The sequence below is a fragment of the Oryctolagus cuniculus genome, chromosome 18, assembly GCF_964237555.1.
Source record: "Oryctolagus cuniculus chromosome 18, mOryCun1.1, whole genome shotgun sequence".
Classification (NCBI taxonomy): domain Eukaryota; kingdom Metazoa; phylum Chordata; class Mammalia; order Lagomorpha; family Leporidae; genus Oryctolagus; species Oryctolagus cuniculus.
In genome coordinates, this window is record NC_091449.1 from 31085568 (window position 1) to 31097669 (window position 12102).

At 39.3% G+C, this 12102-nt stretch overlaps 1 protein-coding gene and 1 long non-coding RNA gene across 10 annotated transcripts in view; one reads left to right on the forward strand and one right to left on the reverse strand.

Moving 5' to 3' along the window:
- The window catches only part of LOC108175508 (uncharacterized), a 164048-nt gene that overhangs the window by 123958 nt on the left and 27988 nt on the right, over positions 1–12102 (forward strand). The window lies entirely within an intron of this gene.
- ITFG1 (integrin alpha FG-GAP repeat containing 1) overlaps positions 1–12102 on the reverse strand; it is a 240511-nt gene that overhangs the window by 108509 nt on the left and 119900 nt on the right. The window contains exon 10 of the mRNA XM_008248375.4: positions 10073–10245. Coding sequence (XP_008246597.1) covers positions 10073–10245 — 173 coding nt within the window. The remainder of the gene's footprint in view (positions 1–10072; positions 10246–12102) is intronic.

Genomic DNA, 12102 nt, shown 5'->3' on the forward strand with positions numbered 1-12102 from the left:
CCAAGTCCCCTCTACCACCAGAGCAGATAAAAGCCCAGCCCTATGACCACCCCATGTGAAGTCCTTTCGGAGACTGTAGCCACCTCTTTGCTTATAAATAAAGCAAACTGTGTGTTAAGGCAGGCTCTGGCTCCTTTTTCCTTATCTCTTCTTTAGCTATTCTCTGAGGGTATGAAAGGCCAGAACCCTATGCTATTTCAAAACTAACAGAATGATCTAATGAAAGCTATGTAGGAATTCTATGAAGATAAAGATAAAACATTAATATATTTAAAGAAGATGTAAATAAATGTTAGAGACTGGAAGATTCAGCATCACAAATATGTGAATTCTTCACAAATTAATCTGGAAATAAAATAGAATCAAATCTATGGCTCAAAAGACGGTTTTTTTCTTTTTGCTCAAATAAAAACAATTCTGAGTTATGTGACAGAAAAAAGGGATAGGAACACATAAAATTTTTCCTTATCAGATATCAAAAAGTATTTTAGAGCTAACATAATTAATACATATAGAATCAGTGTAGAGACTGACAAACAAGCTTAAGACTTCAGAATAGAAAGAGCAGAAACAGAACTAATTCCACAGAGAAACCTGATATGCAACAAAGGTGGCATCACACATCAGTGGGTGAAAAACATACTGCTCATGAAACATGAGTGAGAGGCTTAGGTAAAAAGGTAAATCTTGCTACTTGCTACTATATATCTATCATTTTTTTTTAAATCAGGTATATCATATTAAAAACAGTTCTTGCTATAGCATTTAATCTATCAGCATGAGGGGGAAAAGACTGCAAAATGAGGATCTGGAAAGACTTGGAAATTTTACAGTACTTCATGAAATCAAGAGAATAAATGTTTTTGCTGATACATTCCAATTCCTTCTTATAGCTTTTACTCATTTTCCTTTGCAAGTGGTCAACTGATTCCACTTTTACTTAAACTATTCTGATCTGACTAAACCAATTAGGTTTGAATAAAATATTTAGCTTTATATGCTGAAATTGATATGTTTTAATTTACATGGTTTAAATTTTCTAACACGAATACATTGTTTTTGGGGCTTTAGAGTTGTGGTACAAAAACAACAGAAATGTGGGCTGGCGCTGTGGTGCAGTGGTTTAACGCCCTGGCCTGAAGCGCAAACATCCGATATGGGCGCCAGTTCTAGTCCCGGCTGCTCCTCTTCCAATCCAGCTCTCAGCTATGGCTTGCGAAAGCAGTAGAAGATGGCCCAAGGCCTTGGTGGGAGACCTGGAAGAAGCTCCTGACTCCGGATCGGTGTAGCTCTGGCTGTTGCAGCCATCTAGAGAGTGAACCAGTGGATGGAAGACCTCTCTCTGTAACTCTTTCAAATAAATAAAAATAAATCTTAAACACACACACACACACACACACACAAAATAGAAATGAAATAGCTATAAGTCCTTTCCCTGCCAACGATTAGTGTATCTGTGGCTGATAAGTAACAGAGCCACCAAGATCTTTTGCAATTAAAGTCCACAATCATGTTGTATGTCTAGCTCAAATATAGGTTTCTTTTTTTTAACTTTTACATATTTTAAAAAGATTTATTAGTTTATTTGAAAAGCAATGAAAGAGAGAGGGAATAAAAAAGAAAGGAGAAGGAGAGGGAGAGGGAAAGAGAGATAGAGAGAATCTCCCATCTGTTGGCTCAATCTTCAAATGGCTGCAATGGGTAGGGCTGAACCAAGCTGAAGCAGGGATCCTGGAACTCCAACCAGGTCTCCATCAAGGACAATAGGGGTCCAGGTATTTGGGCCATTCTGCTGCTGTCCCAAATACATTAGATGGAAGCTGAATTGAAAGGTCAGAGCTGGGAATTTAATCCAGGAATGTGAAATGGGATGTGGGTATCCTAACGGGCATCTTGAGGGCTAGATCTACCCCATTACAAATGTTTTGAAGCTCCTTTCTATATGCTGGTGAATCACCAGGTAAAAAGCTTATTCTCTCATAGTATATTAATGCAAAACAAAGTTAGCAATGCACTTATCTATAATACAGAAAATGCTTACAGCATTTATTTTGGAAGCAATAGTGGAAAAGTAATGAAATTTATCAACATAATTTGTTGGGAAAGACTAGTATACATAATCATAAATCATTTACTATTCATTCTCTGTAATTAATGATGTGTTGTCCTATTCACATAAATTGCTCATGAGAATGATTTTCCTGACCCACTCAGTAAGTCATAATTTTTGAGCTGCTTTCACAGTGGTAACTAGTAAGGACTCTGCAGTGATTAAATTCCAATCCTGTCTTCTTCACTTCTGAAATCAAGGTGGCGAGTTATGCAAATATGTTTTTCTAGAAGACAGCACAAAAGAGAAAAGGCAAAAAATGTGAGGAAGTGAGGGAGTGAGGAAAGAGACGAGGAAGAAGATCTACAGTTTCCTTCCTCTGTTCTCATGTGAGCTTCAGAAAAATAAACAAGTAAACAAATGAACTGTACTGGAAAAATATCGTTTATAGAGATGGCCTTCAAGTAGTTTTAAAATTTATCCTTCTATGAAATTTTTAGGTCAAATATGTATGTTGACTAAATTTACAGATAAACTGGTTTATCCAACTAAGTGTCAAACAAAGCAACAAAATGAAGATCATGAAAAAGAAGACAGTGTAGATCCTCTATCTCAGAAAATAAAGAAGTCATATGCAAGAGAAAAATCAGATTAGCACTAGACTAGCAAAATATTAGAATTCAATGAAGTATCTTTTAGGATGTGAAATAAAATGATTTTGAACACTGAATCCAATACTGATTCAAGTTGGCATGCAGGCTGGAAGAATATAATGAAATTTTCAGGCATGCAAGGTCTCAGAAAGTCTGCAGAATTACTTGATCATGTACCCAGAAAAACAATACATGAATTAAAAAAAGAATGCAGACATACTGTTCAATGGTGATTCAAGAAATCAGTAAACCTTGTAGCTACATGTAAATAACCATAGCAACAAAATGTAAAACTCAATCACCCCATCACATCACTGATTGTAGCCTGAATGTGGTGGGGGAAAGAGAACCAAAGTGCATTAAGGAGTTTTTCTTACATACTAAGTCTTTAGTTGTATGTTTTAATCATTTGAATACAACCACTATGATAAAAAGGGGAAAATTTATAATATATAACCCACCTCAGGAACTATGAAAGGAGGAAAAATTGAATGATACAATAGAAGACAGAGAAGAAAAAAGGAAAAGCATAATGAATACAAGACATAAAACAGCAAGAATAAATCAAATCAATTTGACTACTTAAAAAATAATACTAAATTACTAGTATCATAGTAAATACACAGCACCTACATTATGCCGGGTAGTGCTGTATGTTCTCTGCATGCAGTAACCCTGTAAGTTGGGTACTACTGTTCTTCTCATTTGACATATGTAAAGTTTACTTGCTGTGATCAGACAGCTAATAAATTGTAGACCCAAAATTTGAATCTAGGCTTCACAGTCAAAGCTCTTAACCATTAACCACTATTCTGCCTCAGTAAGAGGGTTAAATTGTGCTCTTAGAAGACACCCAAATATTAAGGTTTGAAAACTTTCCAACATGTGCTCCATTTTTCAGTTAAGATTTTTGAGATTTATCCATGTCTCTGAATATTCTTTCTTTGGTCATTTATTATTTTATTGCTGAGTAGAATATGAAGGTGCTATAATTTTTTATATCTATATTCCTGTTAAAAGACATTTATTGGTTTCCAGTTTGTTGCTGTTATAAATAAAGCTACCCTGAACATTCTGGGATAAATGTTTTTGTGAATTTAAATTTTGATACCTTTTGCATAAACACTTGAGAGTGGAACACCTGAATCACAGGGAAGGTATGCATTTGTAAGAAATTTGCCAGTCGCTGTGGCGCAGCAGGTTAAAGCAGGTTAAGGCTTGGAGCACTGGCATCCCATATGGTCGCTGGATCTAGTCCCGGCTGCTCCACTTCTGATCTAGCTCTCTGCTGTGGTCTGGGATAGCAGTATAAGATGGCCCAAGTCCTTAGACCCCTGCACCTACACAGGAGACCCAGAAGAAGCTCCTGGCTCCTGGCTTTGAATCGGCACATCTCCAGCCGTTGCTGCCATCTGGGGAGTGAACCAGTGGATGGAAGACCTCTCTCTCTCTCTCTACCTCTCTCTGTAACTCTGTTTTTCAAATAAATAAAATAAATCTTTTAAAAAAAAGAGACATTTGCCTGTTTTCTGAAATGACTGTATCATTTTATATTCCTATCAAAGAAAGTATGCAAGTTTAGATTGTTTTATATCCTTACCAATATTTGGTGATACTGGTTTTAGCTTTAACCATGCTAACAGGTGTGATACTGGGTGTGAAAAAGTATATCATAATGGTTTTAATGGCATTTTCCTATTTATCAATGATGATGAACCATTGGCCATTTACATGCCTTTCAACTGAATTGTCTTGGCACTTTGGGAAAACCAAATCAGTTGATCATTTATATACAGCTCTATAAAGGGAATTCAAAAAGGTCATGGAATTAAAATAAGGAATAAAATGGAATGTAAAAATTAAGTATATTTTGATTTAAAAATCTACACTTTTAAAAAAAATACACACATAGCCGGCGCCGTGGCTCAATAGGCTAATCCTCCGCCTTGCGGCGCCGGCACACCAGGTTCTAGTCCCAGTCGGGGTGCTGGATTCTGTCCTGGTTGCCCCTCTTCCAGGCCAGCCCTCTGCTGTGGCCAGGGAGTGCAGTGGAGGATGGCCCAAGTGCTTGGGCCCTGCACCCCATGGGAAACCAGGATAAGTACCTGGCTCCTGCCTTCGGATCAGCGCAGCGCGCCGGTCGAGGTGGCCACTGGAGGGTGATCCAACGGCAATGGAAGACCTTTCTCTCTGTCTCTCTCTCTCACTGTCCACTCTGTCAAAAAAAAACAAAACAAAACAAAAAAAAAAACACACACATATACACTTTCCATGAACTTTTTGAAGAATCTTGTAGTTCTGGACTGTTCTATTCAACTCTTCTTTAAACACACCCTTATGTGAACACCAGAGTCTTGATGAGTACAACTCCATAGTAAGCCTTTTTTTTTTTTTTTTGACAGGCAGAGTGGACAGTGAGAGAGAGAGACAGAGAGAAAGGTCTTCCTTTTGCCGTTGGTTCACCCTCCAATGGCCGCCGCGGCCGGCGCGCTGCGGCCGGCGCACCGCGCTGATCCGATGGCAGGAGCCAGGAGCCAGGTGCTTTTCCTGGTCTCCCATGGGGTGCAGGGCCCAAGCACCTGGGCCATCCTCCACTGCACTCCCTGGCCACAGCAGAGGGCTGGCCTGGAAGAGGGGCAACCGGGACAGAATCCGGCGCCCTGACCGGGACTAGAACCCGGTGTGCCGGCGCCGCTAGGCGGAGGATTAGCCTATTGAGCCGCAGCGCCGGCTCATAGTAAGCCTTTTTAAAATTAATTAATTTGAAAGGGAGTGAAAGATAGTGAGAGTATGTGTGAGAGAGCACTCCTATCTGTTCATATACTCCTCAAATGCCTGCAATGGGTGGGACTGGGCCAGACTGAAGCTGGGAGCCATGTACTCACTGCAGATCTCCCATGAAGGTGCCAGGGAATTACCTGAACCATCATCACTGCTGCCTCCAAGAGATCATGTTAGTAAGGAGCCAGGAGTCAGAGGTTGTGATCAAATCCAAGCATTATGATAAAAGATGTGGGCATCTATTTTTTCATTTATTTATTTATTTATTTATTTATTTATTATTTTTTGACAGGCAGAATTAGACAGTGAGAGAGAGAGAGACAGAGATAAAGGTCTTCCTTTTTCCGTTGGTTCACCCACAAAATGGCCGTTATGGCTGGCACCGCGCCGATCAGAAGCCAGGAGCCAGGTGCTTCCTCCTGGTCTCCCATGCAGGTACAGGGCCCAAGCACTTGGGCCATCCTCCACTGCACTCCCAGGACACAGAAGAGAGCTGGACTGAAAGAGGAGCAACTGGGACAGGACTGGTACCCCAACTGGAACTAGAACCCAGGGTGCCGGTGCCGCAGGCAGAAGATTAGCCAAGTGCGCTGTGGTGCCGGCCCAGATGTGGGCATCTAATTACTAAGCTAACCACACATACCCCACAGTTAAGTCTATAAATCAGGTGGCATGAACCCTACATCTTTCTTGTTTTCTTTAAGATTATACAGCTAATCTAGATCCAGTGTTTTTTCATATAAATATTAGGGTCAGCATGGTAATCTGTTTGAGGAAGTTTGTTGGGATTTTGATTGGATGGAATTGTATTGAATCTACAGATCAATTTTCAGAAAAATGAGACAAGTAGTATTGGGTATTCTGTTGTGTGATTATAGTTTATTGTTCCATTTTAAAATGTTGTTTAATTATTCTTAGCAGTGTTCAGAAGTTCAAACACTGGAACGCCAACCTATTGACAGAAATCCAAACATTAGTTATCTATGAGTCTGGGGATTAACCAAAATGGAGGCATGAGAGAATTTTTTAGGGTGATGAAAACATTTTATACCTTGAATGAAGGATCAGACTGTGTATTTAAGATCTTTGCATTTCACTGACAGAAATTTTTATTTTAAAAGCACCACAGGAAAGTAGAAACTGAAAGAAAATGTATGGAAAATGCTGAGAAAATGAAATAGTGTAGAAATCATGTAATTAAAAGATTCAAGCATTAAACAGAAAACAACAGATATGTCCTTATTAGTAAAAGGAGAAAGGATTACAAAACCTTATGTAATCCAAAAATTGATAAAACAAAAAGTTGAAAATTATATATTTGTGTAATGGAAGATTAACATACTTTGAAATCACACAATAATTAAGTTAGGGCATATCTAGTATTTAACATAAATAATATGAATTATATTTAAATAATAATTGAGTTATCAAACTTTCAGAAATACCTCAACAAGTTTTTTGAGTGCTGCTTAAGCCATATTTGTATTTGCAATAACTTTAAAAATAAAGACCCAAACCTCAAAATAACAACCAAAAATAACTCCCCAAACATATATACGTGAATATTTCCTTAAAAAAAATCTTCATGGGGCTGGTGCTGTTGTGCAGCAGTTTAAAGCCACAGCCTGCAGTGCTGGCAGCCCATATGGGTGCTGGATTGAGTACCGGCTACTCTACTTCTGAATCAACTCAGCTATGGCCCGGGAAAGCAGTAGAAGATGGCCTAATTGCTTGGGCCCCTGCACCTGCGTGGGAGACTCAGAAGAAGCTCCTGGCTCTTGGCTTTGGATCGGCTCAGCTGCAGCCGTTGTAGCCATTTGGGGAGTGAACCAGTGGACAGAAGACCTCTCTCTCTCTCTCTCTGCCTCTGCCTTTCAAATAAATAGATCTTAAAAAAAAGAAAAAAGAAAAAAGAAACATGAAGGGGTTGGATCTACAGATTCAGAGGAAAATAAAAACCTCCAAAAGAAATGTTACTTTATGCCAATAAATCCAGTATGTAGGAGCAATTATTAAAGAAATGAGTTGAAAACTAATTGCTGATAGAGTAAATAATGTTTAATGTTTAATAAATTTTCTTTGAAATTAACAGAGCTGCCAGTTTTTTAGCTTGCCATCTGGAAAGATTTTCTCCCTCTTAATTAATGAGGTTTCTTTTTCATTTAGTATGGGACTAAGAATTTTAGCATAGGATTCTTTAGGACAGAGCAGACAATCTTGTCACAGAAAAAACTGGGTCTTTACAGATTTCAATGACTGAATCTGGAGTGAAGGCTAGCCAACATAGCAGTATGGGTTCTTTTTCAATGATGAGGCAGCATGAGTTATCAGCCAGGATGAGATCTCAAAACATATTTTGGCATCATTTTATTTTGCCATACCATATTAAGCTAATTCAATATTCTTCATTTGAAGTACAAAAGCTATTGGATAGTATACTATGATAGAAATAGCATAAAATGAGAGTGAAAAGCCTGATACGATACTCTACCTTATAAAAATTGATTTAAAAATCACATACTGGATATTCCTGCTCAGGAGGCAGTAATAAATTTTATTAAATCCAGCAATGAAGTGAATATTATTGTTAAATTCAGTAGCCTAAAAAGAATCATTTCTGTTGTACTCCCACCTTCAATTTAATAAAATACCACTGGCAAAAATATTGAAGTATTCTCAAATCTTCAAACAATGTCCAAAATAAAGCAATTTTACATTTTCTTATTTTTATGTGCCATTTATACTAATATTCAATTCAGAAGTTTCTTTGGTTATATATATATTTTTTTTGACAGGCAGAGTGGACAGTGAGAGAGAGAGACAGAGAGAAAGGTCCTCCTTTTGCTGTTGGTTCACCCTCCAATGGCCACCGTGGCCGGCACGCTGCGGCTGGCGCACCGCGCTGATCCGATGGCAGGAGCCAGGTACTTATCCTGGTCTCCCATGGGGTGCAGGGCCCAAGCACTTGGGCCATCCTCCACTGCACTCCCTGGCCACAGCAGAGAGCTGGCCTGGAAGAGAGGCAACCGGGACAGAATCCGGCGCCCTGACCAGGACTAGAACCCGGTGTGCCGGCGCTGCAAGGCGGAGGATTAGCCTATTGAGCCGCAGCGCCGGCCCTCTTTGGTTATATTACATTTGCTCCATACACATATGATATGTGTATTTAACTGTATGACAATATGATGATCATGTCCCTGGAAAACTCTGTAAACACAACTCAGAGCTGTTAAAGTTTCAAATCAAAGTCCCAAGAAAAATTTAAGTACAGATCTTCTACTAATTATACATGTTTCCTTAAAAGCTAGATTTTAGACAATATTGCTATTACAAGCAATAAAAGGTCCATTTTTTTCCTGGGAGACATTATATTACGACATAAGCCTGATAGTTAATGTAGAGCTGAGTCATTACTAATTCCAGGGTCAACATATGAATTAATACTTGGAACAAATCATGGGCAGATAAATGATGCAGGAGGCAAATAATAAGGGCCTCTATTTGTGGGGTGATGATCAAACAATAAGGGATTAGAATTCAGGGACAGTCATACTTATGGAATGTGTCAAACTTCAGGCTAATTATGAGGTTAACTATATAGGTTATACTTCTGTACTTTAAATAAGAAAAAACAGTGGCTATAACATTCAAAATCATTGGCAATGTCATAAATATACTCAGCATTTATATATGTAAATAACATCAATGGTCATGTTGGAAGTTCCGATGTTGTTATGAAGTAATATTTACTCAAAGTCAAATCAGTATTTGCAGAGTATCTTACCAAGTGGTTCATTCACTTTTACTTTGTTTAATCTTTACCACAACTCCATTATGGAGGTACAACTATTACTTTCAGTTTATAGAGAAGGAGTTTAGGTCATCTGTCCAAGGTCACCCAGATGGTACATGGCTAGATTGAGACTGAAACTGAAGCTTGGGGCCAGCTTTTTTTTTTTTTTTTTTTTAAAGATTTTATTTATTTGAGAGGCAGAGCCACAGACAGTGAGAAGAGACAGAAGGAAAGGTCTTCCTTCCATTGGTTCACTCCCCAAATGGCTGTAATGGCCGGAGCTGTGCAGATCCGAAGCCGGGAGCCAGGAGCTTCTTCCAGGTCTCTCATGTGGGTGCAGGGGCCCAAGGACTTGGGCCATCTTCCACTGCTTTCCGAGGCCATGGCAGAGAGCTGGATCAGAAGAGGAGTAGCCGGGACCACAACTGGCGCCCATATGAGATGCTGGCGCTGCAGGCGGAGGATTAACCTACGTGCCATGGTGCTGGCCCCTGGGACCAGCTTTTAACCACCATTGCCTTTAGTCTGAAAATTTGAGTCATTTGTTTAGAAAAATTCTGGATCTTTTAAAGATTAAGTTCTGTTGAATGAAAATTAACTTTTTAATTTTGGTTAGATAATTATTTTTGTCTTACAATGATGCATCTGAAAAAGACAAAGTACTCTATGCAATTGGGAGAAGTTCAGGGATCAAACAAAGAAATATGAACTGAGCTCATGAAGTTTCTTCCTTAAGGGACTGTAACTTAGTGAAGATATTTCACAAATGTTTGTCAGTTGATTGAATTCCCATACCTTCCAGATGTATTCTTTAGTATAGCCAGAGCATCTGGATAGCCATCCATGTTGTAATCTCCAATATGAAGGGTAATTGGCATTGATATTTCCGTCAATCGCTTTTCACTCACAAATGGCACAAAGCCCCAGAGTGTGCCCTTATTGCTGAAATTCTGTAGGACCGGAACCCACTATGGATAAAGAGAAAAATATTAGACTTCACAGTAATTTTTGAAAACACATTCACAATTTGCTGAAGAAGTAATCGATTAAAATGTCTCAAGATAAGCATCATTTCACTTCCTTATCTGAGCAATATGGTGGAGTACTGCAATTTTAAAGTAGTTTTTCCTTAGAGTTTATCACTAGTCATCTTTGCTTGAACTGGCACATAGCCTTTAGAAAATTTATTTTTTTTTAAACCACAGGAATTTGGGACTGAACTGATACTAATATGCATCTAGTTGAATTGTTCAACTTAAAATTCCTGTTAAGTGGAATTACAACCTCAAATGAGTATTTTAAAAAATTTGAGCAACTGGTAATATTATCTAATAGTGATGGCCTTTCAGAAGAACCGACTTCAGAAGAAAGTACATGAAGGTCTCCTTTGGTTCACCTTTACATGAAGAATCTTCCAAAAGTCCATGGAAGATACATATTATGAAAACTATGCATGGATTTCAAAATTTTTTGCACCCAAATAAACTTGTACTAAGTTGCTATAACATGCCTGAACAGATTCTAGCTTGAGGTACTAACGATAAGATACCAGGTTGAGAAAAGCCCCTATCAGCAACATGGAACTCTGATAAAATTATAGTAAGAATAAACATCAGGGGGCTGATGCTGTGGTGTGGTAAAGCTGTTGCATGTGATGCCAGCATCCCATATGGGCACTGGACTGTGTCCTGGCAGCTCCACTTCTGACTCAGCTGCCTGCTAATGGCTTGGGAAAACAGTGGAAGATGGCTGAAGTACTTGGGTCCCTGCCACCCATGACCCATGTGGGAGACCTGAAGGAAGTTCCTGTCTCCTGGTTTTGGTATAGCTCAGTCCTGGCTGTTGAGGCCATCTAGAGAGTGAACCAGCAGATAGAAGATCTATTTATCTCAGTCTCTCCCTCTGACTTTCAAATAAATAAATAAATGTTTAAAAGAAAAAGAATAAACATCAAATTTAGAGTGAAGCTGGGGTGGAAGAATGGTGAAATCACTGCTGCTTTACAGAAAGTTAAGGGTGACACTGCTTCAAAGAAAGCAGCAGTTTACAAATGGAAAACTCCGTCTAAGAAGAGAAGAGACAGTGTTGAAGATGAAGCCTGCAGAAGCAGACTATCTATATTTAATTTGAGAGGAAAACATTAATTTTGTTGCTGCCGTGGGTGGACTGACAACAGCAGAAACAATAGCCAACACCGTAGACATGTTAATTAGTTCAGCACTGTGGCATACGGGTAAAGCTTCTGTTGCAGAGTCTGAATCCCATATAGGTGCTGATTCATGTCCTGGCTGCTCCACTTCTGATCCAGCTTCATGCTAATGCACCTGGGGAAGCAGCAGAGGATGGCCCAATTGCTTGAGTCCCTGCACCCACATGGGAGATCCAGAAGAAGCTCCTGGCTGGCCCAGCTCTGGCTGCTGCGGCCATTTGGGGAGTGAACCAGTGGATACAAGATCTTGCTCTGTGTTTTCCTCTATCTTTCTTGCTGAAATGCTGCCTTTCAAATAAATAAATAAATCTTTGAAAAACAATTTCTGTTTATTTGAGAGGCAGAAAGAGACAGACAGACAGATTCCATCAGCTAGGTCAGTCCCCAAACGTGCACAACACGTGGGGTAGGCTAGGCCATAGCCTGCAGCTGGAAACTCAATCCAGGTGTTCTTTTTGGGTGGCAAGAAGCCCAATTACTTGAACCATCACTATTACCTCCTAGGGTCTGTGTTTGCAGGCAGCTTGACTCAAGAGCTCCAGGGTGAACAGTGAACTCAGGCTCTCCAATATGAGCCAGGAATGTCTTAATTTGTATCTTAACTGTTAGGCCAAAT